The sequence below is a fragment of the Pelobates fuscus genome, chromosome 6, assembly GCF_036172605.1.
Source record: "Pelobates fuscus isolate aPelFus1 chromosome 6, aPelFus1.pri, whole genome shotgun sequence".
NCBI classification, from domain to species: Eukaryota; Metazoa; Chordata; class Amphibia; order Anura; family Pelobatidae; genus Pelobates; species Pelobates fuscus.
Window position 1 is genome coordinate 220,854,250 of NC_086322.1, and position 24,308 is coordinate 220,878,557.

Genomic DNA, 24,308 nt, shown 5'->3' on the forward strand with positions numbered 1-24,308 from the left:
CTCAAGTTTTTGCAAGTTGTTTTTAGGTATATCCCCAATTAAAAATTACATAATTAAGTGAATGCCCATTTTTATTTGGGGTATATCTACTAAACAGTGATTTTTATTCATTGTGTATTTAGGCAGTGGAGTGTCCCTTCTAGGCTAGCTCAGTGCAGGAGCTTCTGGGCAGCAGAGGAGATGGTGACTGTGCCTGGTGAACCCCAGGTGAGTTGTAAAACCTTTGTTAAATGGTTTGACTACTTAAACTGTGTGGAGGGAGGGACATTAGGACACTTCTGGCACCATTATCACTACAGCAGAAATGTAGCTTTCTTTACATTTTATTTGCAGATGTATGAAGAAAGCATGGGACACGCTTTTCTGTTGGAGCTTTTAGTGCACAGGTGAACACGTTTTCATCTTTCTTTCCAACAGTAGTACAGTTGTTGTACAGTACAGTAGTCCAGGCAAGCACATTCTAGCTCAGTGTTCCAGCAATATACTTTAGCTCTGTGGAGCTAATGGAAGCAGAGAAAAACTCTGTCTGAGTGACAGGCGGGTAGGTGTTTCTGCTCCCAATTATAAAACTGCCAATTTCAATTAAGATTGGCACTTTTATAAACAGTTAAAAATGATAGACTCCAGACATATAAAGCACTTCATCACGTTCCTTTAAGGTAAGTTTCCCACTAAACTATTACTGTTACATTTAGGGAGTGCGTAAAATCAAGTTAATGAAACATTATATTCTATTTTCATGTTTAATTACTATGCTCAGTAAACAACTCCATATAGCTCCATTCAGTATAAACTTTTGATCAAATGCATTTTGTTTCCATCATTTTTCATTCCACAATTGAGAAATATCTAATGACCACCTTGGGGAATAGAGTACACACACATTAGCAAGTTTGATGTAGATAATGATTTATATCTTTACTTCTGCCTATAACTCAGAATATGTTCAAAACTGTACAGATGTTCTTTTTCACGTTTAGCCTGATTAATACCACAAAAATTACTTCGTTTTTCAGATAATTATGTACAAAATGCTGATGACTTGTAATTTGTTAAAAAAAAATACACTTGCTACTCTCAAGAATGTGTGGCACAGTTTAAATATTTTCTTTGTGAAAAGGAGAATCTAAATATTGTATAAATGATTACATTTAAAGTATTTAAAGGACAACTTCTATGCTGTCATTTAGAAGGTTATTACACCTGGTCAACATGGATTAGTGCTTTAAAGTGGTTATGGTGCTTGGATTCTTTATGCACAATTTGAATTTCAAACACTGTAAATACATTAGTTACTTAGAATGTTCTTTTCCAGATGAATGAGGATGCCTTAGACGGGAATGCTCAGTGAGGGAATCTGTTTACAATTTTTCTTTAACATTTTCAGGGCCAACAATTTCTTTAGAATCTAGAGATAACAAAAGATGTGCCAAACCAGTTATATGCCATTTGACATTGTTCTCCTGAAGAACTGAATCTGCTGATCAACATAGATACCTATGCTATCTTTACAAACCTCTGGAGTGGGATTTCATGCTTCTTAATATTTCTGAATTCTAGAAGGACAACTTTGTTTTTGGGGATGCAATGGGTTTTAGATTCAGGTGTGGTCATGGCGAAGGACTGTTTTAGAACATTTTTAGATGAGTTCATGACCTAATGAGAAGATGTGTTTCGAGCAAGTTTATTATATTGAATTTGTACCAACAAATTTCTAAACATAACAAATGTAATATAAAGACACAATACTGTGAGGTTTATTGCTGTGGAACTTTGTAATACAAACATAAAAATCGGAGAAGGGAAGAAAAGAAGAATACATTTAATCTTCACATCACTGAGAATGAGAAAGGTACTAGCATTCACATCCTATCCTATGTATCGTGGGAAACAGGGTATCTAGCCTACGGGTAACAGGTCACAGTCTGTGTGCAATGAGCTTGGAGAAGAGAGAGGTTACTATTATGTGCTGTGGACCTAGGCCTCATTTAAGAGATTGATCACTACTATGTGCCCTGAACCTAAGCCTCATTTAAGAGATTGGTCACTACTATATGCGATGGACCTAGGCCTCTTTTGGGCAACTCAAGCCATACCGTTTAGTATTTATGGTGTTAAAGTAACATTTGCCAATTAAGGTTTTACGTACAGTGATTCCCATAATACTCTTCCAGACCAAGACATTACTGTGCCTCCCTGGCCACATGCTATGAGTATTGAAACCAGCATTTAAGCTAGCAGGACACCACCAAAAAAGCAAAGACCCAATACGTCAGGCAGCTTAAACCTTTTGCAATACATTGACCTGACATTTCAGCTCTAGTAGCCCCTAATTCCATCTGGTGATAGTAATAGATATTTATCAAAGCACATACACTGTTTATTCAGGCAGTATTTGTGGCATTATATATATTCAAGCAAGCCTTAGGCAAATCAGCTTTGTATGTGAAAAGCATATTCTCTAATAACAGGAAACATCTGTCAAAGAATGTATCTGTAGATTTCCCCCACAAAAGGGCATTTCTCTAAGATTCTTTCACTTTTTGGGTAAATGTTATTTATTCTTAATTAAAGAAGATTCTGGTAATGGCACCCCTTCCTTTCTCTAAGTCTATCTATTCTCTAATGTTTACCTCTCTAACGCAAGATAAGATGGTATGAGGTGAAGGTTGTTATATGTATTATGTAAGTCTTTTTAAAGATATGCGACACAATTGATAAAAGATACATTCTGTCTTCAGTGTATGTTGAAATTGGGTTTTGTTCATTAACTGATTTAAATTATGTTATACAATGAAAACTAAAATAATAATAATAAAAAAAATAACAAAAACAAAAAAAACCTGCATAAGTCGCTGTTACAGAATTGAGTTACTATTAATTTTGAATAAAGAGTATTATTGCAACATCTAAAAAAAAAATGTAAAAAAATTGCTGTAGGGTAGAATAAGGAGGACTGTGATACAGATAGTTAAATAAGAGATAGTAAAAAAAAAAAAAAAAAAACAGAGCATAAGAGCTTAGAAGAAGGTAAGAACACATGAATTGTCAGAGGGATCAAGACTTTTGCTTAAGAAATAATATAATGGCTCGTTAATGCATGCAATTATATTCAGTAAAGCTCAATAAACTATATGTCAAACTGCACTGCCATAACACATGCTTCGGAATTATTATCACTTGCCGTACAATTCATGATGCAGGTTTAATGCACTTTTTAAAGGGGCAATGATGCTTCAACACTTTTTATTGCATACGAATAATTTTTTTTACAGACTGAAAAATACTTTCTTTCATTATTCCATTATTCTCTTTCTGTTTCATGGATCAAAACTCAGTTTCTGAGGTTTGAACTTAGTGTCGTTTTCTTTTTATCCCCATACTTAAAAATATAAAATAAAAGTAAGAAAGATTAGAAATTAATTCAGAAGGATATACGTAGGTGTATGGAGTATCCTGAAAGACCGCAGGATCATTCATAGATAACTTTTCTTCCCTACAGCATTTAATAGTGATGGTTGGAGTAAATGACACGTTTGACAAAAGGTAGCTCCACTTGTTTGTCAAGCAGAGAAAAAATACTAAGACAAAACAGTCCCTACTTTGTCTTAGTGTATCTTTTGTCTGGGTTGGAATTTCATTGAAATTCCAACACACCCAATCTGAGCATTTCATAAAGATTCTATTTTTTATAAAAAAAACGACTTGGATACAGCTCAATCTGGTACACTAAGGAAGAGGGGGTAACCCCTAGTGAAAATAGGTAAAAAATAAGCAAAGATAGTGTAAAGGGTACTGGGGATACCTGGGAAGGTATTGAGAATAGGCTGAGATATCAGTAAGAGGCTTAGAAAGATTGAAAACAAAAAAAAATATTATATATTGTTTGATATTAAAAATTGCAAAAAAATAGCAATCACCCGGAGTGTGAACACACAAACTAAATAAATAGTGGAAACCTAAGATGAAAATAAATAACAAACATAGTAAATTAAAAACATGGCTTGATAGCTTATAATAAAAAAATGCTAAGTTGCACTATATATATATATATATGTCTTATGTACTGGAGCACATGTCTGTGCTCACCAGGAGGCAATGTCTAGTACACATTATAGAAGGAAGGCTGAAATAGTATCAAAGAATGCCTAAAAAAAAAGATATTTTGTCATGCCTAGGAACAAAGAGCCTAACTAACAATGCAAAAGCATAGGCTCAGTAGTAGGTATAGCTGAAAGAATGTATCAGATCAACTGAGCTGTTAGGTAGCACTTTGTATCAAATTGGAGCTAACAGTAAAACTCGTACTAATGCTGACAATAGGCTTAATGAGAACAAGCACACTAGTATATTGTGCTCAAAGAGTAGGGCAGAGATATCTAATGATTGTGAGTGGTAGAAAAATATAGTTAGGAATGATAACTATGAATTCGCTATGTATAGATAGCCCGCCCATGCCTTCGAGGGCACCTACAACCCACCCGGTTAACCCAGTGCAAGGAAAGAAATTAAGTGCAAGCTTAAGTAATGATGGTCATATTGATAAGTCAAGATCAACTGAGCTGTTAGGTAGCACTTTGTATCAAATTGGAGCTAACAGTAAAACTCGTACTAATGCTGACAATAGGCTTAATGAGAACAAGCACACTAGTATATTGTGCTCAAAGAGTAGGGCAGAGATATCTAATGATTGTGAGTGGTAGAAAAATATAGTTAGGAATGATAACTATGAATTCGCTATGTATAGATAGCCCGCCCATGCCTTCGAGGGCACCTACAACCCACCCGGTTAACCCAGTGCAAGGAAAGAAATTAAGTGCAAGCTTAAGTAATGATGGTCATATTGATAAGTCAAGTGGCATGATAGATCCCTTGACGCGCGCGTTTCACCCGACCAGGCTCGTCAGAAGGGAACCGGTCGGTGTGAGATACTCTGTTTAAAAAAGGGGAGATCCAGCGTGATTGGTCAATTGACGAATGAATCTGATTTGTTAGTTTTGAAAAGCGTCATAGTGACAGTTCAGCCCGTAAAGTAACTTGGGGAATGGATGTTAACCCTTGGTATGCCAGAACAAAGCAATGATAGTAGTAAGAATAGTGGATACACTATATTTCAATTGTTACAAAATGATTGTTGCACAGAGGATTTGTGAATAACACTGCAAAAACAACTAGATGTTTGTTTGATCATAGATGAAAGAAATAAAACAGATGATTATTCCCTTATGTGGTAAAATAATTTATTTAGTTAAAAAATAAGAATATAGAGTGCTGAGAAGGTTATGATAACATAAAGAAGAGATGTTAACCCTTCATGTTCCAGAAGAGGATTAATATGTATAAAAAAGAAATGTTGGTGCCTAGTATTAAGTTGTTGGAAAGTGATACTTGCGCAAATAAATCGTCAAAAAATATATATATAATGAAATGGTGTGAATTACATATTTGTATAGTGGATGAGAAAGTAGAATTTCTCAGATACGGAACAGTGTCATTATTTAAAGACACAGATAAGATAGGTGATAATGATGCTGCCTGGTATAGAAATGAATGATGGGTGCAAACCATAATAAGAGACATAAGATGCAAAATGTACTCAATAGTTGAAAGCTAGGACTAGGTAAAAGTATTTAAACAGCGAAAAAATAATAATGATAAATGAAGAGTTAATATCATATTAAAGTGAGCCCTGGCTGAAAGGTAAATCTTTGTTAGTGGAGTAAACTGAGTATCTACTGATTAAGGTAGAATTAAGAAAGAGGGGGGGGGGTGGAGGGGTTTAATTTGGTAATATGGTACAGATCGTCAATTGAAAATACCCTACATCAGTTAGGATACAGCTTGATGTCAATTGTAAAAACCATATATTTTTTAGCGACAGGAAAAGGCAGTAATCTAAGCTGTGGCATTAAAGATAGGCTTATTTATGGATAAAGGGAGTAAAATTGAACTCCTCATTCAAGCCATTCGGAGTTAAGGTTTTGAAATAATAAATCCATCTGGATTCCTTCATTAGCAACATCTTATTATAGTTTCCTTTTCTGGAATTCATAGATAATCTTTCTATGGCTTGAAAAGTAAGATTAGTGGGGTCGCCACTATGGTGTAACCTTACATGATTACCGACTGGGGTAGAGACCTTGAGATTGGTAATGGAGCAGATGTGTTGGAGAATCCTTCTTTTAAATTGTTGGTATGTTTTACCAATGTATTGGATCTTGCAACTGCAGGTTATCAGATAAATGATTTTAGTGGAGCTACAGTTGATAAATTGCTTGGTATTCTTTAGATGTCATCGTACTCACAGCTGTTTTTGATGGTCGAATATATTTACAGGCCTTGCAGTGGCCACATTGATAAACCCCTGCTTACGGAGTTAACCATGTTGGATTGTGAATGTGAGGTTCAATGTGACTATGGACTAAATAGTCTCTAAGATTTCTTGCTCTTCGTGCAGTGATAGTCGGAAAGTTGCTGATGCCATCTTGAAGATCTTTGTCATACTTCAAAATAGGCCAGTTCCGTGACATGATTTCCATGACTGGTTCCCAATACTGGTCAAAAGTTCCAATAAAATGGATAAATTTGGGATCTGTTTTTGGTCTCTGGGTTCTCAAACTCTCGCTTCTATTGATTGCAGATGCCTGTTGGTACGGTCTTTTCAGAACTTTGTTTGGATACCCTTTCTGTTTAAACATGATCCGTAATTTATTGGCTTCTTGATGGAATGTCTCATCATTGGAGCAATTACGTCTTGCCCGTAGGTATTGACCATATGGAATACCTGAGTTAAGCTTGATGGGATGATGACTGCTCCAATTTAATAAACTGTTTGTTGCAGTGGTCTTGCGGTATAGTTCAGTTTCAATTGTTCCGTCCAATAGGATCTAAGATCTAAGGTCTAAGAAGACTAGTTGTTCGGCATCAATTACATAGGTCAATTTAAGGCCGATGGTGTTGTCATTAAGTAAATTGACCATTTCTTCGAATTGGGTATAAGATCCTAACCAAAAAAACAAGATATCATCAATATATCTGTGCCAATTATAGATACAGGACTGGTATTTGTCTTTGATAGTAAGTTCCAAGATCGTTTCCTCCCACCAACCCAGATATAAATTGGCATAACTAGGGGCCCAAGCTGTGCCCATAGCGGTGCCCCTGAGTTGGAGGTAATATGATCCATTGAACACAAAGAAATTGTGTGTTAGGACATACTCTAATAATATATTATATATATATTGGGGTGAATTTTCCAGATTTCTGCAGGAAGTATCTGGTAGCCAAGAGACCTTTATCGTGAGGAATATTATTGTAGAGTGCCACCACATCAAGGCTTCCTAGGAGACAATAGGGTGGTACTATAAGGTTTTCCAACAGAATAAGCGTTTGCTTAGTGTCTTGAAGGTATGATTTAAGGCTAATCACTAACGGGTGTAGTAATTTTTCAAGATATTGGCTACTTCTTTCCGTAATGGAGCCATTGCCGGACACTATTGGTCTCCCTGGTGGATTCTTGACATTTTTGTGTATCTTGGGAAGGCAGTATAGAGTAGCGATAGTTGGAGTAAGATGCGGTAGTATAAATTTATACTCCTCTTTTTTTATGATCTCATTCTCAAATGCCAAATCCAAGATATATTTTAATTCCTTAAGATAATGCGTAGTGGCACCAACATTTCTTTTTTATACATATTAATCCTCTTCTGGAACATGAAGGGTTAACATCTCTTCTTTATGTTATCATAACCTTCTCAGCACTCTATATTCTTATTTTTTCACTAAATAAATCATTTTACCATATAAGGGAACAATCATCTGTTTTATTTCTTTCATCTATGATCAAACAAACATCTAGTTGTTTTTGCAGTGTTATTCACAAATCCTCTGTGCAACAATCATTTTGTAACAATTGAAATATAGTGTATCCACTATTCTTACTACTATTATTGCTTTTTTCTGGCATACCCTTCCCCAAGTTACTATACGGGCTGAACTGTCACTATGACGTTTTTCAAAACGAACGAATCAGATTAATTCGTCAATTGACCAATCATGATGGATCTCCCCTTTTTTAAACAGAGTGTCTCACACCGACCGGTTCCCTTCTGACGAGCCTGGTCGGGTGAAACGCGCGCGTCAAGGGATCTATCATGCCGCTTGACTTATCAATATGACCATAATTACTTGCACTTTATTTCTTTCCTTGCACTGGGTTAACCGGGTGGGTTGTAGGTGCCCTCGAAGGCACGGGCGGGCTAGCACCCGTATGGCCAACTCGCGCTTGCAGGACTTCTCGCGGGCGGCTCCCTTCCTATGGAATAGTCTGCCTACCGCCATCAGACTCTCCCCTAGTCTTGCATCTTTTAAGAAGTGCCTTAAAACCCATCTCTTTAGGAAAGCGTATGGCCTCCAAGACTAACCCCTACCTCACATACCTGTCTCTTGCCCTCTCCTAAAGGGCAGCCCACCCTATTTGATTGCAAATTCCTGTCCTAATGTGTTTTACACCCCACCTCCTATAGAATGTAAGCTCGATTGAGCAGGGTCCTCTTCAACCTATTGTTCCTGTAAGTTTATTTGTAATTGTCCTATTTATAGTTAACTCCCCTCTCATAATATTGTAAAGCGCTACGGAATCTGTTGGCGCTATATAAATGGCAATAATAATAAATAATAATAATAGCGAATTCATAGTTATCATTCCTAACTATATTTTTCTACCACTCACAATCATTAGATATCTCTGCCCTACTCTTTGAGCACAATATACTAGTGTGCTTGTTCTCATTAAGCCTATTGTCAGCATTAGCTAAGAACCGCTCTGAGAACCGCTCTGAGTTTTACTGTTAGCTCCAATTTGATACAAAGTGCTACCTAACAGCTCAGTTGATCTGATACATTCTTTCAGCTATACCTACTACTGAGCCTATGCTTTTGCATTGTTAGTTAGGCTCTTTGTTCCTAGGCATGACAAAATATCTTTTTTTAGGCATTCTTTCTTAGCATTTTTTTTATTATAAGCTATCAAGCCATGTTTTTCATTTACTATGTTTGTTATTTATTTTCATCTTAGGTTTCCACTATTTATTTAGTTTGTGTGTTCACACTCCGGGTGATTGCTATTTTTTTTGCAATTTTTTAATATCAAACAATTTATAATAAATTATTTTTTGTTATCAATCTCTCTAATCCTCTAACTGATATCTCAGCCTATTCTCAATACCTTCTCAGGTATCCCCAGTACCCTTTACACTGGTACACTATCTTTACTTCTTTTTTCCCTATTTTTATAAAATACTCATTTTCAAAATGGTGACAGAGCCACTTTAATGAAATTTAAGGAAATGTTATGTGTTTTATATATTTTAATTAATATACTTTTTGGGGTGATTTGTATATGCTGCAGACGTATTAGATAGAAGTATATATGTTTCCAGGATACTTGGTACAACTGTTACAGCTTTTTCTAAATATGTCCTATAGAAGATCATTTGTTAAATTTTCAAGATATGTTTCAGGTAGCAAGAAGCAATGACAGAGGTGATTTTAGGGTAGATGAGAGGTCAATTGAATAGAAGTAAACCTGATTATTATGAGCATATGTCGTAGTGGAAATCAAAATATTTTTTAAGGTTGTCAGAAGAAGAGATGCATAAGAAGAACTGCACAGATTTAGGGATTGATTCCTTTTGGAAAAACCAAGGGGAGATGATGGCTTGCATGTGAAGGATATAGAGAAGGCAGAAGACTTGTTAGAACCGGTTTAGCACCCCCTTTAGTCTTCCCATATGGATGATGAATGGGGCCAAGTAAATTCATGTTTCCCAGGCACCTACTCCTTGGGCTGTAGGCAGCTTCCTAAATTCACTTCTATAGTTAATCCTAGTCTGCGTAGATTGTCCTACTTATGTGGGTACAGCGCTATATGGGTTTAACAGGTATATTGCTGGAATTACAAAGTGTGACATGAAATATCTTTGTAAACTACATCAGTTTGTCCTGCCCAAAGCATTCACAGACAGACCCAAAGCATCCACAGACAGGTCCAAAGCATTCACACACAGACCCAAATCATTCACAGACAGACCCAAAGCATTCACAGACAGTCCCAAAGCATTCACAGACAGACCAAAATCATTCACAGACAGATCCAAAGCATTCACAGACAGTCCCAAAGAATTCACACACAGACCCAAATAATTCACAGACAAACCCAAAGCATTCACAGACGGACCCGAAGCATTCACAGACAGGTCCAAAGCATTCACAGACAGACCCAAATCATTCACAGACAGACCCAAATCATTCACAGACAGTCCCAAAGCATTCACAGACAGTCCCAAAGCATTCATAGAGTAACCCAAAGCATTCACAGACAGACCCAAACCATTCACAGACAGGTCGAAAGCATTCACAAACAGACCCAAATCATTCACAGACAGACCCAAATCATTCACAGACAGTCCGAAAGCATTCACAGACAGTAACAAAGCAATCACAGAGACACCCAAAGCATTCACAGACAGACCCAAAGCATTCACATTCCTGAAATGCTTTAATTTGTCAGGCCATCAGTACAGCTCAAGCTCACAGTGTACCGAGTTAGTAAATTACCTGCTGCAAATCCTGCCTACTGCCTCACTTTTGCATTACTCTGCCAACAGACATCTTAAAGTGCCTGCTGCTGTTTACTCTGCAGAATAATGGTGTGAGACTTCAGCACCAGTGTGCTAATAATCTGGGGAGCATTTGCCATTTCCTTCCTCTTGCCAGCCCTCCCCTGCATAACTGTATTGAAAGTCAACAAAAAATAAACAGAGTCTTGAAAAACGCACCTTTAAAGATGAGTTAAATTGCAAGTTTGTGAGTGGTGGGGAGTATATTTGTGCATAATATACATAAATACATACATGCATGCGTAGTACTGAAAAAATATCATTTTTATCTTCAGTACTTAGGGACAAAACCAATAATGTAATTCCATTCATTTCCTTTTTTTTTGTACCATTCTTTTTATTACATGCATTTCTTTGCTTTGCAGAGTGGAGCTTTGGTGCTCCTCTTTAGATGTCTATTCACAATAAAATGGTTACTCTGACGATAAAGCACCGTACATGTCACTCTTTTTGTTCTCTATTGAAGAAAGAAAAAAGTGCTGCATTGAAAAATAGTGCGAATGCCTGTGTTGTGCATTACCTGAGATGGTCATGCTTTGCTCCTTTGTGTTGTTTGTCTTTACAGCTGAACTAGACTTTAAAAAGTAGGTTAGCTCCCTGCTGACTGCCACAGGCAGGGATATAAGTTTGAAGAATATAGCCGGAAATCTCACGGTGCACCTTTTGTAGCCAAGGACTTTTTATTTTCTTGTCGAGTCTCTGGTAATGATATGTTATTCTTCTTGATAACAAAGATGATTTCATATATTTTCTTTCTTTTCTCATATTTCTTAAACAGAAAAGTCTATCAGCCTGATAATGGACGATTATAACGTGTCTGCGGAGAGCCCTCAGACTGGCCAGGGCCGACAGAACGCAATTAAATGTGGATGGCTGAGGAAGCAAGGAGGCTTTGTCAAAACCTGGCACACACGTTGGTTTGTCCTCAAGGGAGATCAGCTCTATTATTTCAAAGATGAAGATGAAATCAAACCTTTGGTAAGTAAATGCAATATATAGTGCATCGGGTTAAACCAACATCAGAAGAGTAAGTCACATAAAAATAAAAAAATAAGGTTCCTATTCCCTGTGCCATGAATCACAGTAGAGAAATGTTTTTGTGCTATTAAAGTACACCTGCCACTTCTCCAAATGTTATATTTTACTTAACATACCCCCCCTTGTCATAATTTGTATGCTTATTCCTCTCCGTTAATTAATTTCATCACAATGACGGAAGTTTAAATATCCAGATAGCTTCAGGAGGAGGAGGAGCAGAATGAAGAAAAATGATCTAGTATTATCTGCAAAAGATGATATAAGACAGAGTTATACTGTGGTAAAGCAGGCCTAATATGTATTTTTAGATTTTTCTAAATTATGCCATGCTTTGAAAATGTATACACATATATGTAATAAATATGTATGTTAAGTGTGATTGGAATATGTCTTTTTATGTTTATATTTTCTTTAATGGCTCGCAGGTAATAGTCTTCTATATTCCCAAAAAATATTAAGATTCAATCTGACATCTTTATAAAAATATAGATGTATTCTACTCACAATGCTAACAGCAGTACAAAGGTAAAAACGTGACAGATAGTACAGCTTAGTGTTGTTACTGAGAGAGAGATCTTCGATGGAGAGCAAGCATTTTTGTCTAGAAAGTCAGGGAATATTTTGTGGTCCTTTGTCTACTGTTCTATTATAGTCATGACCATAATGACGTCAACATGTTTAGCTAAAATTCTGGCCGTATAACTGATACAGTGCAATGTAGTTGTTATGGTGGCATGAGTGTCCTGGTGCACCCTATTGAACGTGGTCAGACCATTTTAGACCTGTATGACTTTTTACCTGGGGTCTACATCCCGGTCCCCGGAGAGGCGGAAGCTCAGCTAAGGCTAATAATATAATAATGAAACCTGCACTGACTAACATGGAAATAAAAAAAGTATTAAAAATAGAAATAAGTTGACAGGTGACAAGGTCTGTGTAAAATGTGAGTGGCACCTCCTGGGGGAGTATTGCAATTACCTGGAACAGCACTGCCATTTACAATATCCATATATTTGTATATATTTTACTAATAGTTTTATATGAAGATTTTAAAACAAACTTCCTCAACATGCCCAAATATGTTTAGATTTTTATTGTATTTATCTAATGTTGACCAGAGAATTATATACATGTATATGTATTATGAAGTGGACTTAATTTCCCACTTTATGGTTTCGCTCTTTATAAACTTTTATGATTTAATATTATGAAAAAATATTTTAATTTTATAATATTAATAATCTTTGTATTTTTTCAAAATGTTTTTTTTTTTTTATAAATTATATACTTTTTATTAGTTTAATATATAGAAAAAAAGTTTGAAAAGTTTATCTAAAATTATTAAATAATTTGGAATGCTTATTCAAAAATATTAAATTGAGGCCGTAGTTAATGTTAATATCACAAGCTGCCCTTTTAATTTCTTGGTATATAATTCCAAATTGTACACTTATTATACTCGCTATACTTCTACTGTTAATTTCACGGTGTACCATCTGTAATTCCTAGCATTTATTTAACATGACTTTATTTGCTCTAAATGTTCATTTAATTAATATGTAACAACTTCAGAGTATCCAGAAAAAAAATCCCCAACATTTAGTCCTTAATATAGTCCTTTGCCTTCTGAACGCAAATGTTATTTTTTCAATATGCTGGGAGAAAAGAAATGAATATTATATTGTCTAAAACAAAAGAAGTATGCCTGGTGAGGTTATAAATGATCACCAAAGTATGTGCAATGTCTGCAGAATAAGCTAGCACATTTTATTCTTTTCTATATTTTGCAAAATGTATCAGAAGGGATGATTCAGTAAATCTTCCTGTTAGATAGTTATTATTAGAAATCTAGATCTGACCACGAACATCTCCTCTTTCACTGTCCTTGGTGCGTCTAGTCTTTGCCAATTATAAAGGTCATCTATATGTTCGGGTTGGATATCCTTTTACACAGACCAAGGCTGCGAGCTGAAAGGCATCTTTTGTGCAATTGCAGCTGAATTGTAGGAATTTGCATCACTTGTTTTGCTTTTTTCCAGGAAGCAATGTGACTTATTTTTGGCAATTTATAGACAACACTATAAGCTTAAGGCCATTTCCAGTTATGGAAAATACAAATTTAGACCACCCAGGTGCAGTATGTGAAATATATGTAAAGGAATAATTACTTCCCTTAGTTTGGTCAGGTATAACAAAAGGATTCCTCTTAAACCTCAGTATACACAGAAACAAAGCGAGATATACCTATACCAAAAAAATACAAAAGAAAATACGCTCATAGGGGATTAACGTTCATATAATGAAGTGCCCCTTGTTTATGTGTCACACTCACAAGATTATGGTTGTTTTCAAGCCCATCAAAATATGTAGATTCTCATGGATCTCCCGTTGTTGAAGTGATGGACATTACATGCAAAAAATGAAAGATAGCATAGTATAGCACTATTTGAAAAAGTATAAATTGCTTTAATGGTTGCACTTACAGCATAAAAGATGTAAAAAGGCCCATCAATACAAATCTGTCGTCCAGACAATGCAGAGTAACGAAGTCCTTATGGAAATCTCAGGCAAGATAACAAAAAAAATATATAAAATCAAGTAAAATCAAATAAAGTAAAAAGTCCAGCAAATAACTCTACGCGTTTCGTCTGTTTGAACAGACTTCCTCAGGAGTGATGAAATGCTTCAAACCTTCTGAGTGCTTTGTCCTCCATTTATAGGTCCTCCCGCCGTTTTTTTCAAGCCGATTTCCCCCCATCAGCTGTCTCTGATCTCCTTTTTTACAGTCCGTGATAGTTTTCCATATATGGAGTTCCGGAGCGTCTCTGTGGAACGCACGTGCGTTCCACCAACCCGGAAACATCCACATCCATTTCGGCTGTGCGGAAGTAATCGGCTTTGCCGGACGCAGTGCATCCCGCTGGAACGCACGTGCGTTCCATTTCGCCCCCACGAAGATTGAGCAGTCATCATAAAGTAAAAATAAATAAAAAATACATGGTATTAGTAATTCATAGCACTGTTATTATTAACCAAATCAAAGGGTATATATAACAACTAGGATCACACTCTGAAGTGTGTTCCAGAGAGATAAGATACTCATGGCTTTTCATGATCTTAAAGTGATATCTGCATGAAAACTTATCACATATAGTGATTCAATATTGGTTAGTCACATCCATTATTCACAATCTATTCATAGAAGACATCATCCATATATAGTTGGAAGATGTCCAAAGTTAAATAAGATACATAAGATGGAACATCATAACATCACAACAAGATTCAAGTGAGGTACAAAAGTAAAAATAAAAATAAACATAAACATAAAAGATAGAATATAACAACTGGAATGAGTGCATAGTGGAGAGAACAGAGAGAGGGATTCTGGAATGTCAAATAAGCCTAGTAAAAATAGATAAAAATGGTAATAATAATAATAAAAAATAAGAAATAAAAAGAATAAATATGGAAATAAAATTAAAAATAAAAATAAAAATAAAAGTAAAAATAAAATAAAATAAAAATAAAAATGAAATAAAAATAAAAATAAATAAAAATAAAAATAAAAATAAGAAATGAAAAATAAAATAAATAAAAGTGAAAAAATAAAAAAAATTAAGAAAAAATTAAGAAAAAATAAAAAAAAAGATGTTATAAAAAAATGTTATAAAAAACAAACTAAATCAAAATCCACATTCAGCCCTAAGGGCTGAAGTGTTTTCAGCTTATGGATCCAGAATCCCTCCCTCTGTCTGAGTTTGTTCATAATATCCCCTCCTCTTACATCCAGATTCACCCGTTCGATAACAACCCAAGATAGATTGTGGGTTTTAAACGCTGGGCATGTATTGCAATGTGTGGGGACTGAGTGGTTCCTAACCCCCCTTCTTAATGTTGTTTAGGTGTTCCAAAAAGCGTATTTTTGCTTTTCGTCCTGTTCTTCCCACGTATTGTGCCCCGCAGCCGCAACTAAGGAGGTATACTACATTAGTGGATATGCATGTGATATGTCCCTTGATTTTAAATTCCTCTCCCGTTGTTGTGCTTTTAAAGGTTGAGACGTGACATGGCATGGATCTACAAGCTTTGCATTTTCCACATGTGAAGAAACCTTTTCTACTACTCTTTTCCTCCTTGGTTTTGTTAGGCGGTTTAAATAGACTAGGTGTTAAATGAGTTGAAAAGTTTCTCCCTTTTCTATAGATGACTTTCGGGATGTCTGGTAGTTGGCGTCTCAAAAATTCGTCCTGTTGTAAAATGGACCAATGTTTTTTAATTATTTTATTAATGTGAAAAGCTTTTGAATTATACTGTGTATTAAATGAAAATTCAAAGGGATTCTTTTTGTTGGGTGATTTTTTATGTTTATCCACCAAGAGGTCTCCCCTGTGGATATTTCTAATCTTTTGTACTTCAGTTTGTAATTGGTCCTTCTTGTAACCCTTTTCTACAAATTTTCTAGTCAGGAAATCTGCCTGTTCTATATATAGACTCTCATCTGAACAGTTTCGTCTCAATCTGGTGTATTGGCTCTTTGGAACTCCTGCGAGCCATTTGGGATGGTGTCCACTATCCGATTGGATGAAACTGTTCATATCCGTAGGCTTGAAGTATGTTTTAGTTCTAATCTTTAGATCTTCAATAAAGATCGTCAAATCCAGAAAATCTATAGTTATGTGGTTGAAAATGGGTGTGAACACCAATGAAAATGTGTTATTATTTAAGTATGAGAAAAAGTTTTCCAATTGTTCATCAGATCCTTTCCAGATTACAAGGATGTCATCGATGTACCGACGCCAGAGCACCAGGTTTGCCCCAAACGGACTATCGGCCCAAATGAAGGCCCTCTCCCAATAGTCCATGAATATGTTGGCATAACTAGGGGCAAATAGACAAAAGTGGAAACCACCCAGAATACGTATAATAGATAGAATACAAAAGGACAACCTGATATAGGTCAAATTTCCTTGAATGGAATCTGTGTGAAAATTAAAAAAACTTTCATAGCGTAAAAAAGTAAATATAAGTGGTGTTTAAAGTGAGATTAGAAATGCACTCACAAACAAACGATTATTCAGGCCTTTCACCCTCTCAGGGGTAGTGTGATGAGCAAAGAAGTCCTCCGACACGATATATGTGGATGTAAAAAATGCAATATAGTGAAGTATGTTTAGAAATATATAAATTCACATTTATTCATTGCACTTACAAATTAGCAGCATAAAAAAGGCATCTCTCCATAAACATATGGAACTCCTGGTGGTGGTAGTCGAGTATCCACAATCCAGAGTCAGGGAGAAGATACAGCATTCAAATAAAAGTAAATAAAAACAAATATAAGTACATAAGAAGTACTATAATATCCAACGCGTTTCGTCCTATTGGATGTCGGACTTCTTCAGGGATAATTGTGGATCCACTTCTGAGGGTTTTTATACCATTCAACATCATCTTCTTGATCCGGTACACATGTAATCAAACATGCGTTTCACTGTGAGCCGCAGAAATCCAGCGCGGAATACAAGGAGCTTCTCAAACAGTTCCGGGTAATAGTGCGCATGCGCGTAATGAACGCGCATGCGTCAACTGAAAAGACCGTTGCCTGTAGGGGACAAAAGGCATAGAAAGGCGAAAAAACGCCTGAGAACAAAACCGAGCACATTTTGCTAGAAAATCTAATAAAGTGGCAAAATTGCCTATATTATTACAGTATACACTCTAGATATATCTCTGCATCTCAATATATATACACATTTTATTTGTATTACGAACATGAGCACAACATTAATATATTGCATAATATATAATATATATACACAACCATATGTAAATATAAGGTTATAAGGTTATAAATAGGGATGGATTTAAAATCCAACTAATATGGACCAAATTAAAGGATCATGTGGCTCCATAATAAGTTGTTTGTGTGCAGGATTAATGAATGTAAATTTAATTATAGGGTTCTTATATGTGAAACAGAGAGTTGAGCTCAATTAAAGGGCCATATTTAACCCATCATATGTTATTGGTGTGCAAGGAATTATGGATGTAGATTAAATTGATTATAGGGCTTCCTATAAGTGAATCGGAAAATTAAACTATAGTGAGTCTTAAACATAAAAAATAAACATAAAAAATATAAAAAATATAAAAAATATATATATTCCATATATTTACATATAGGTTAACATATACATATAAGCAAAGAAAAACCATGGCATCTTATTGAAGAGACCTCGACAACGAAGAGAACCCTTAAGGAAAAATGATTAGATGAGACCTTGTAAATCTATTTCTTGGTTAAGTCCCACATTTAAGGTTTTTAGATTGAAAATCCACCAAGCCTCCTTCCTAATTAACTCCTGTAGTTTGTCTCCACCTCTCCATCCTAGTTGAACTGAGTCTATTCCATAAACTTGCAGAGTGTTCCAAGAGAATGAGGGACAAGAATTACAGTGTCTTGGTACACTATGGTCAATTTTATTTTTGCGTATGTTGTTGTGGTGTTCCAATATTCTGATGTGTAACTTTCTGAATGTGCGTCCGACATATTGGGCACCACAGCCACATTGCAATAAATAGATTACAAAAGTAGAGGAACAATGAATATAGTTTTTTATTTTATATGTTTTTTTCTTGTATGTACCAGTGAAATCTTGGATTTTCCTTTTGAGGTGTGTACAAGTAGAACAGTGGCCACAGCTGTAAAACCCTTGTACTTGGGTCTTAAGAAAGTTGTTACAAGAAGGAGTGATAGGTAATAGACTGGGTGCCAATTTGTTCTTTAGATTGCTAGATTTTTTATAAATTACTGTAGGAAAATCTGGTAATACATCTTTTAAGATCTCATCTCTCTTTAAGATGTACCAATGCTTTTTAAGGATTTTTTCTACCTGTCTAGCTTGGGAATTATATTGTGTGACAAACGCAAATTCAAATTTGTTATTAGTATCTTTATTGTTGCTATTATTTTTTCCTCTATCTGTATTGTCACTTTTCTCCTTATTTTTATTTTTCCATCTGAATCTATTTTTTATTTTTTGCTCAGCTGTTAATAGTTCCAGACCCTCTTCATTCTTGTTAGTTAGCAATAATGATCTGTCAGAATTTAATATTTCAGATTTAGATGTCTCCATTTTTTGCACATTATACCCTTTGTCAGTATATCTTTGTTGTACAATCTTAGACTGTTCTAGGAACATGTGGTTGTCTGTACAGTTCCTTCTGAGCCGGGTAAATTGGCTCTTAGGAATGTTGGAGAGCCATGTAGGATAATGAGTACTGGAGTTCTCGATGGCTGTGTTGCAGTCTGTGGGCTTAAAATACGTCTTGGTTTTTAGTTGATTTTGTTCTACATATATAGTTAAATCCAAGAAATTTATAGTGGAATTACTGGATACCGAAGTGAATTTTAAATTATATTCATTGTCGTTAACTTGGCCCAAAAATAAATCAAGGTCTTCTGTAGAACCATCCCAGATGATCAGGACATCGTCGATGAAGCGCCGCCACAGGACCAAACCACCCCCATCATGGTCCGCCAACTTGATGTGCTGGCGTTCCCAATGGGACACATACAAGTTGGCAAAACTGGGGGCGAATTTTGTTCCCATGGCGACGCCGCACCGCTGAAGAAAAAACTGACCATTGAACCAGAAAAAGTTTCTGGCGAGTACGAATTGAATACAACTCACCAGAAACTCAATCTGGGCATCCTCTAAAACTTGTGGTGATCTAAGGGTATCTTGAATGCAAGCAATACCTTTCGCGTGGGGAATGTTAGAGTATAGGGCTGTAATGTCTGCTGTCGCTAGAATATAAGAGGATTTCCACTCTATAGATTGTAAATCTTGCAGAATATGCCTAGTGTCTTTGATAAAAGTATAGTGTAATGGGACATAAGGCTGTAAAAATAAATCCACATATTCTGATAATTTGCATGACAAGGAATTGATTCCGCTGATAATGGGACGTCCTGGGGGTTTGGGTCCAGGACGTCCCATTATCAGCGGAATCAATTCCTTGTCATGCAAATTATCAGAATATGTGGATTTATTTTTACAGCCTTATGTCCCATTACACTATACTTTTATCAAAGACACTAGGCATATTCTGGGGTTTGGGTCCAGGACGTCCCATTATCAGCGGAATCAATTCCTTGTCATGCAAATTATCAGAATATGTGGATTTATTTTTACAGCCTTATGTCCCATTACACTATACTTTTATCAAAGACACTAGGCATATTCTGCAAGATTTACAATCTATAGAGTGGAAATCCTCTTATATTCTAGCGACAGCAGACATTACAGCCCTATACTCTAACATTCCCCACGCGAAAGGTATTGCTTGCATTCAAGATACCCTTAGATCACCACAAGTTTTAGAGGATGCCCAGATTGAGTTTCTGGTGAGTTGTATTCAATTCGTACTCGCCAGAAACTTTTTCTGGTTCAATGGTCAGTTTTTTCTTCAGCGGTGCGGCGTCGCCATGGGAACAAAATTCGCCCCCAGTTTTGCCAACTTGTATGTGTCCCATTGGGAACGCCAGCACATCAAGTTGGCGGACCATGATGGGGGTGGTTTGGTCCTGTGGCGGCGCTTCATCGACGATGTCCTGATCATCTGGGATGGTTCTACAGAAGACCTTGATTTATTTTTGGGCCAAGTTAACGACAATGAATATAATTTAAAATTCACTTCGGTATCCAGTAATTCCACTATAAATTTCTTGGATTTAACTATATATGTAGAACAAAATCAACTAAAAACCAAGACGTATTTTAAGCCCACAGACTGCAACACAGCCATCGAGAACTCCAGTACTCATTATCCTCCATGGCTCTCCAACATTCCTAAGAGCCAATTTACCCGGCTCAGAAGGAACTGTACAGACAACCACATGTTCCTAGAACAGTCTAAGATTGTACAACAAAGATATACTGACAAAGGGTATAATGTGCAAAAAATGGAGACATCTAAATCTGAAATATTAAATTCTGACAGATCATTATTGCTAACTAACAAGAATGAAGAGGGTCTGGAACTATTAACAGCTGAGCAAAAAATAAAAAATAGATTCAGATGGAAAAATAAAAATAAGGAGAAAAGTGACAATACAGATAGAGGAAAAAATAATAGCAACAATAAAGATACTAATAACAAATTTGAATTTGCGTTTGTCACACAATATAATTCCCAAGCTAGACAGGTAGAAAAAATCCTTAAAAAGCATTGGTACATCTTAAAGAGAGATGAGATCTTAAAAGATGTATTACCAGATTTTCCTACAGTAATTTATAAAAAATCTAGCAATCTAAAGAACAAATTGGCACCCAGTCTATTACCTATCACTCCTTCTTGTAACAACTTTCTTAAGACCCAAGTACAAGGGTTTTACAGCTGTGGCCACTGTTCTACTTGTACACACCTCAAAAGGAAAATCCAAGATTTCACTGGTACATACACGAAAAAAACATATAAAATAAAAAACTATATTCATTGTTCCTCTACTTTTGTAATCTATTTATTGCAATGTGGCTGTGGTGCCCAATATGTCGGACGCACATTCAGAAAGTTACACATCAGAATATTGGAACACCACAACAACATACGCAAAAATAAAATTGACCATAGTGTACCAAGACACTGTAATTCTTGTCCCTCATTCTCTTGGAACACTCTGCAAGTTTATGGAATAGACTCAGTTCAACTAGGATGGAGAGGTGGAGACAAACTACAGGAGTTAATTAGGAAGGAGGCTTGGTGGATTTTCAATCTAAAAATCTTAAATGTGGGACTTAACCAAGAAATAGATTTACAAGGTCTCATCTAATCATTTTTCCTTAAGGGTTCTCTTCGTTGTCGAGGTCTCTTCAATAAGATGCCATGGTTTTTCTTTGCTTATATGTATATGTTAACCTATATGTAAATATATGGAATATATATATTTTTTATATTTTTTATATTTTTTATGTTTATTTTTTATGTTTAAGACTCACTATAGTTTAATTTTCCGATTCACTTATAGGAAGCCCTATAATCAATTTAATCTACATCCATAATTCCTTGCACACCAATAACATATGATGGGTTAAATATGGCCCTTTAATTGAGCTCAACTCTCTGTTTCACATATAAGAACCCTATAATTAAATTTACATTCATTAATCCTGCACACAAACAACTTATTATGGAGCCACATGATCCTTTAATTTGGTCCATATTAGTTGGATTTTAAATCCATACCTATTTATAACCTTATAACCTTATATTTACATATGGTTGTGTATATATATTATATATTATGCAATATATTAATTTTGTGCTCATGTTCGTAATACAAATAAAATGTGTATATATATTGAGATGCAGAGATATATCTAGAGTGTATACTGTAATAATATAGGCAATTTTGCCACTTTATTAGATTTTCTAGCAAAATGTGCTCGGTTTTGTTCTCAGGCGTTTTTTCGCCTTTCTATGCCTTTTGTCCCCTACAGGCAACGGTCTTTTCAGTTGACGCATGCGCGTTCATTACGCGCATGCGCACTATTACCCGGAACTGTTTGAGAAGCTCCTTGTATTCCGCGCTGGATTTCTGCGGCTCACAGTGAAACGCATGTTTGATTACATGTGTACCGGATCAAGAAGATGATGTTGAATGGTATAAAAACCCTCAGAAGTGGATCCACAATTATCCCTGAAGAAGTCCGACATCCAATAGGACGAAACGCGTTGGATATTATAGTACTTCTTATGTACTTATATTTGTTTTTATTTACTTTTATTTGAATGCTGTATCTTCTCCCTGACTCTGGATTGTGGATACTCGACTACCACCACCAGGAGTTCCATATGTTTATGGAGAGATGCCTTTTTTATGCTGCTAATTTGTAAGTGCAATGAATAAATGTGAATTTATATATTTCTAAACATACTTCACTATATTGCATTTTTTACATCCACATATATCGTGTCGGAGGACTTCTTTGCTCATCACACTACCCCTGAGAGGGTGAAAGGCCTGAATAATCGTTTGTTTGTGAGTGCATTTCTAATCTCACTTTAAACACCACTTATATTTACTTTTTTACGCTATGAAAGTTTTTTTAATTTTCACACAGATTCCATTCAAGGAAATTTGACCTATATCAGGTTGTCCTTTTGTATTCTATCTATTATACGTATTCTGGGTGGTTTCCACTTTTGTCTATTTGCTATACATTTCCACAGGTGGTTGTGAAGTTCACCTGGAGCTATCACAGTATACGTGTATTTTCTTAGTGTATATACTTTGTTTCTTTGTTTTAATAACTAGGGGCAAACCTGGTGCCCATAGCCGTACCCTTGATCTGTAGAAACAATTTGTCATTGAACATAAAGAAATTATGTGTCAGAATAAACTCAATGGCCTCAAGTAAAAACAACCTAAAGTCAGAATCCACAGTATCATCTCCCTCTAGATTCTTTTTCACTGCTTCTAGTCCTTGATTGTTGTCTATCACTGAATACAAAGAGCTCACATCCAGAGTAATCCAGATGTAATCTTTCTGCCATTCAATGGATTCTAGTTCTTGTAAAAGATGTTTAGTATCTTTTAGGTAAGATTTAGCAGTTTGGGCATATTTTTGTAACGAGTGATCCATGAATTGGGATAACTTAGATGTAAGAGAATCGATTCCACTGATTATAGGTCTTCCTGGTGGGTTTGTTTTTGACTTGTGTACTTTCGGAAGAAAGTAAAATGTGGGGATCCTTGGGTGTTCTTGAAAAAGGAACTTATATATGTTGGTATTAATTATATCTTTGGTCAAAGCCTTGTCCAAGCCTTGTTCCAGCGGGATGCACTGCGTCCGGCAGAGCCGATTACTTCCGCACAGCCGAAATGGATGTGGATGTTTCCGGGTTGGTGGAACGCACGTGCGTTCCACAGAGACGCTCCGGAACTCCATATATGGAAAACTATCACGGACTGTAAAAAAGGAGATCAGAGACAGCTGATGGGGGAAAATTGGCTTGAAAAAAACGGCGGGAGGACCTATAAATGGAGGACAAAGCACCCAGAAGGTTTGAAGCATTTCATCACTCCTGAGGAAGTCTGTTCAAACAGACGAAATGCGTAGAGTTACTTGCTGGACTTTTTACTTTATTTGATTTTACTTGATTTTATATATTTTTTTGTTATCTTGCCTGAGATTTCCATAAGGACTTCGTTACTCTGCATTGTCTGGACGACAGATTTGTATTGATGGGCCTTTTTACATCTTTTATGCTGTAAGTGCAACCATTAAAGCAATTTATACTTTTTCAAATAGTGCTATACTATGCTATCTTTCATTTTTTGCATGTAATGTCCATCACTTCAACAACGGGAGATCCATGAGAATCTACATATTTTGATGGGCTTGAAAACAACCATAATCTTGTGAGTGTGACACATAAACAAGGGGCACTTCATTATATGAACGTTAATCCCCTATGAGCGTATTTTCTTTTGTATTTTTTTGGTATAGGTATATCTCGCTTCATTTCCAGTTATGCCATGTGTCATAATTGAAGCGAGATTTATCCCATGAAACAGGTCCA

General features: G+C 35.9%; 1 protein-coding gene across 3 annotated transcripts in view; it reads left to right on the forward strand.

Annotated features, from left to right (window-relative positions):
* ARHGAP24 (Rho GTPase activating protein 24) overlaps nt 1-24,308 on the forward strand; it is an 829,616-nt gene that overhangs the window by 365,684 nt on the left and 439,624 nt on the right. For all 3 annotated transcript variants that reach the window (XM_063458762.1, XM_063458763.1, XM_063458761.1), the window contains exon 2: nt 11,458-11,657. In XM_063458762.1, the coding sequence (XP_063314832.1) occupies nt 11,458-11,657 (200 nt within the window). The remainder of the gene's footprint in view (nt 1-11,457; nt 11,658-24,308) is intronic.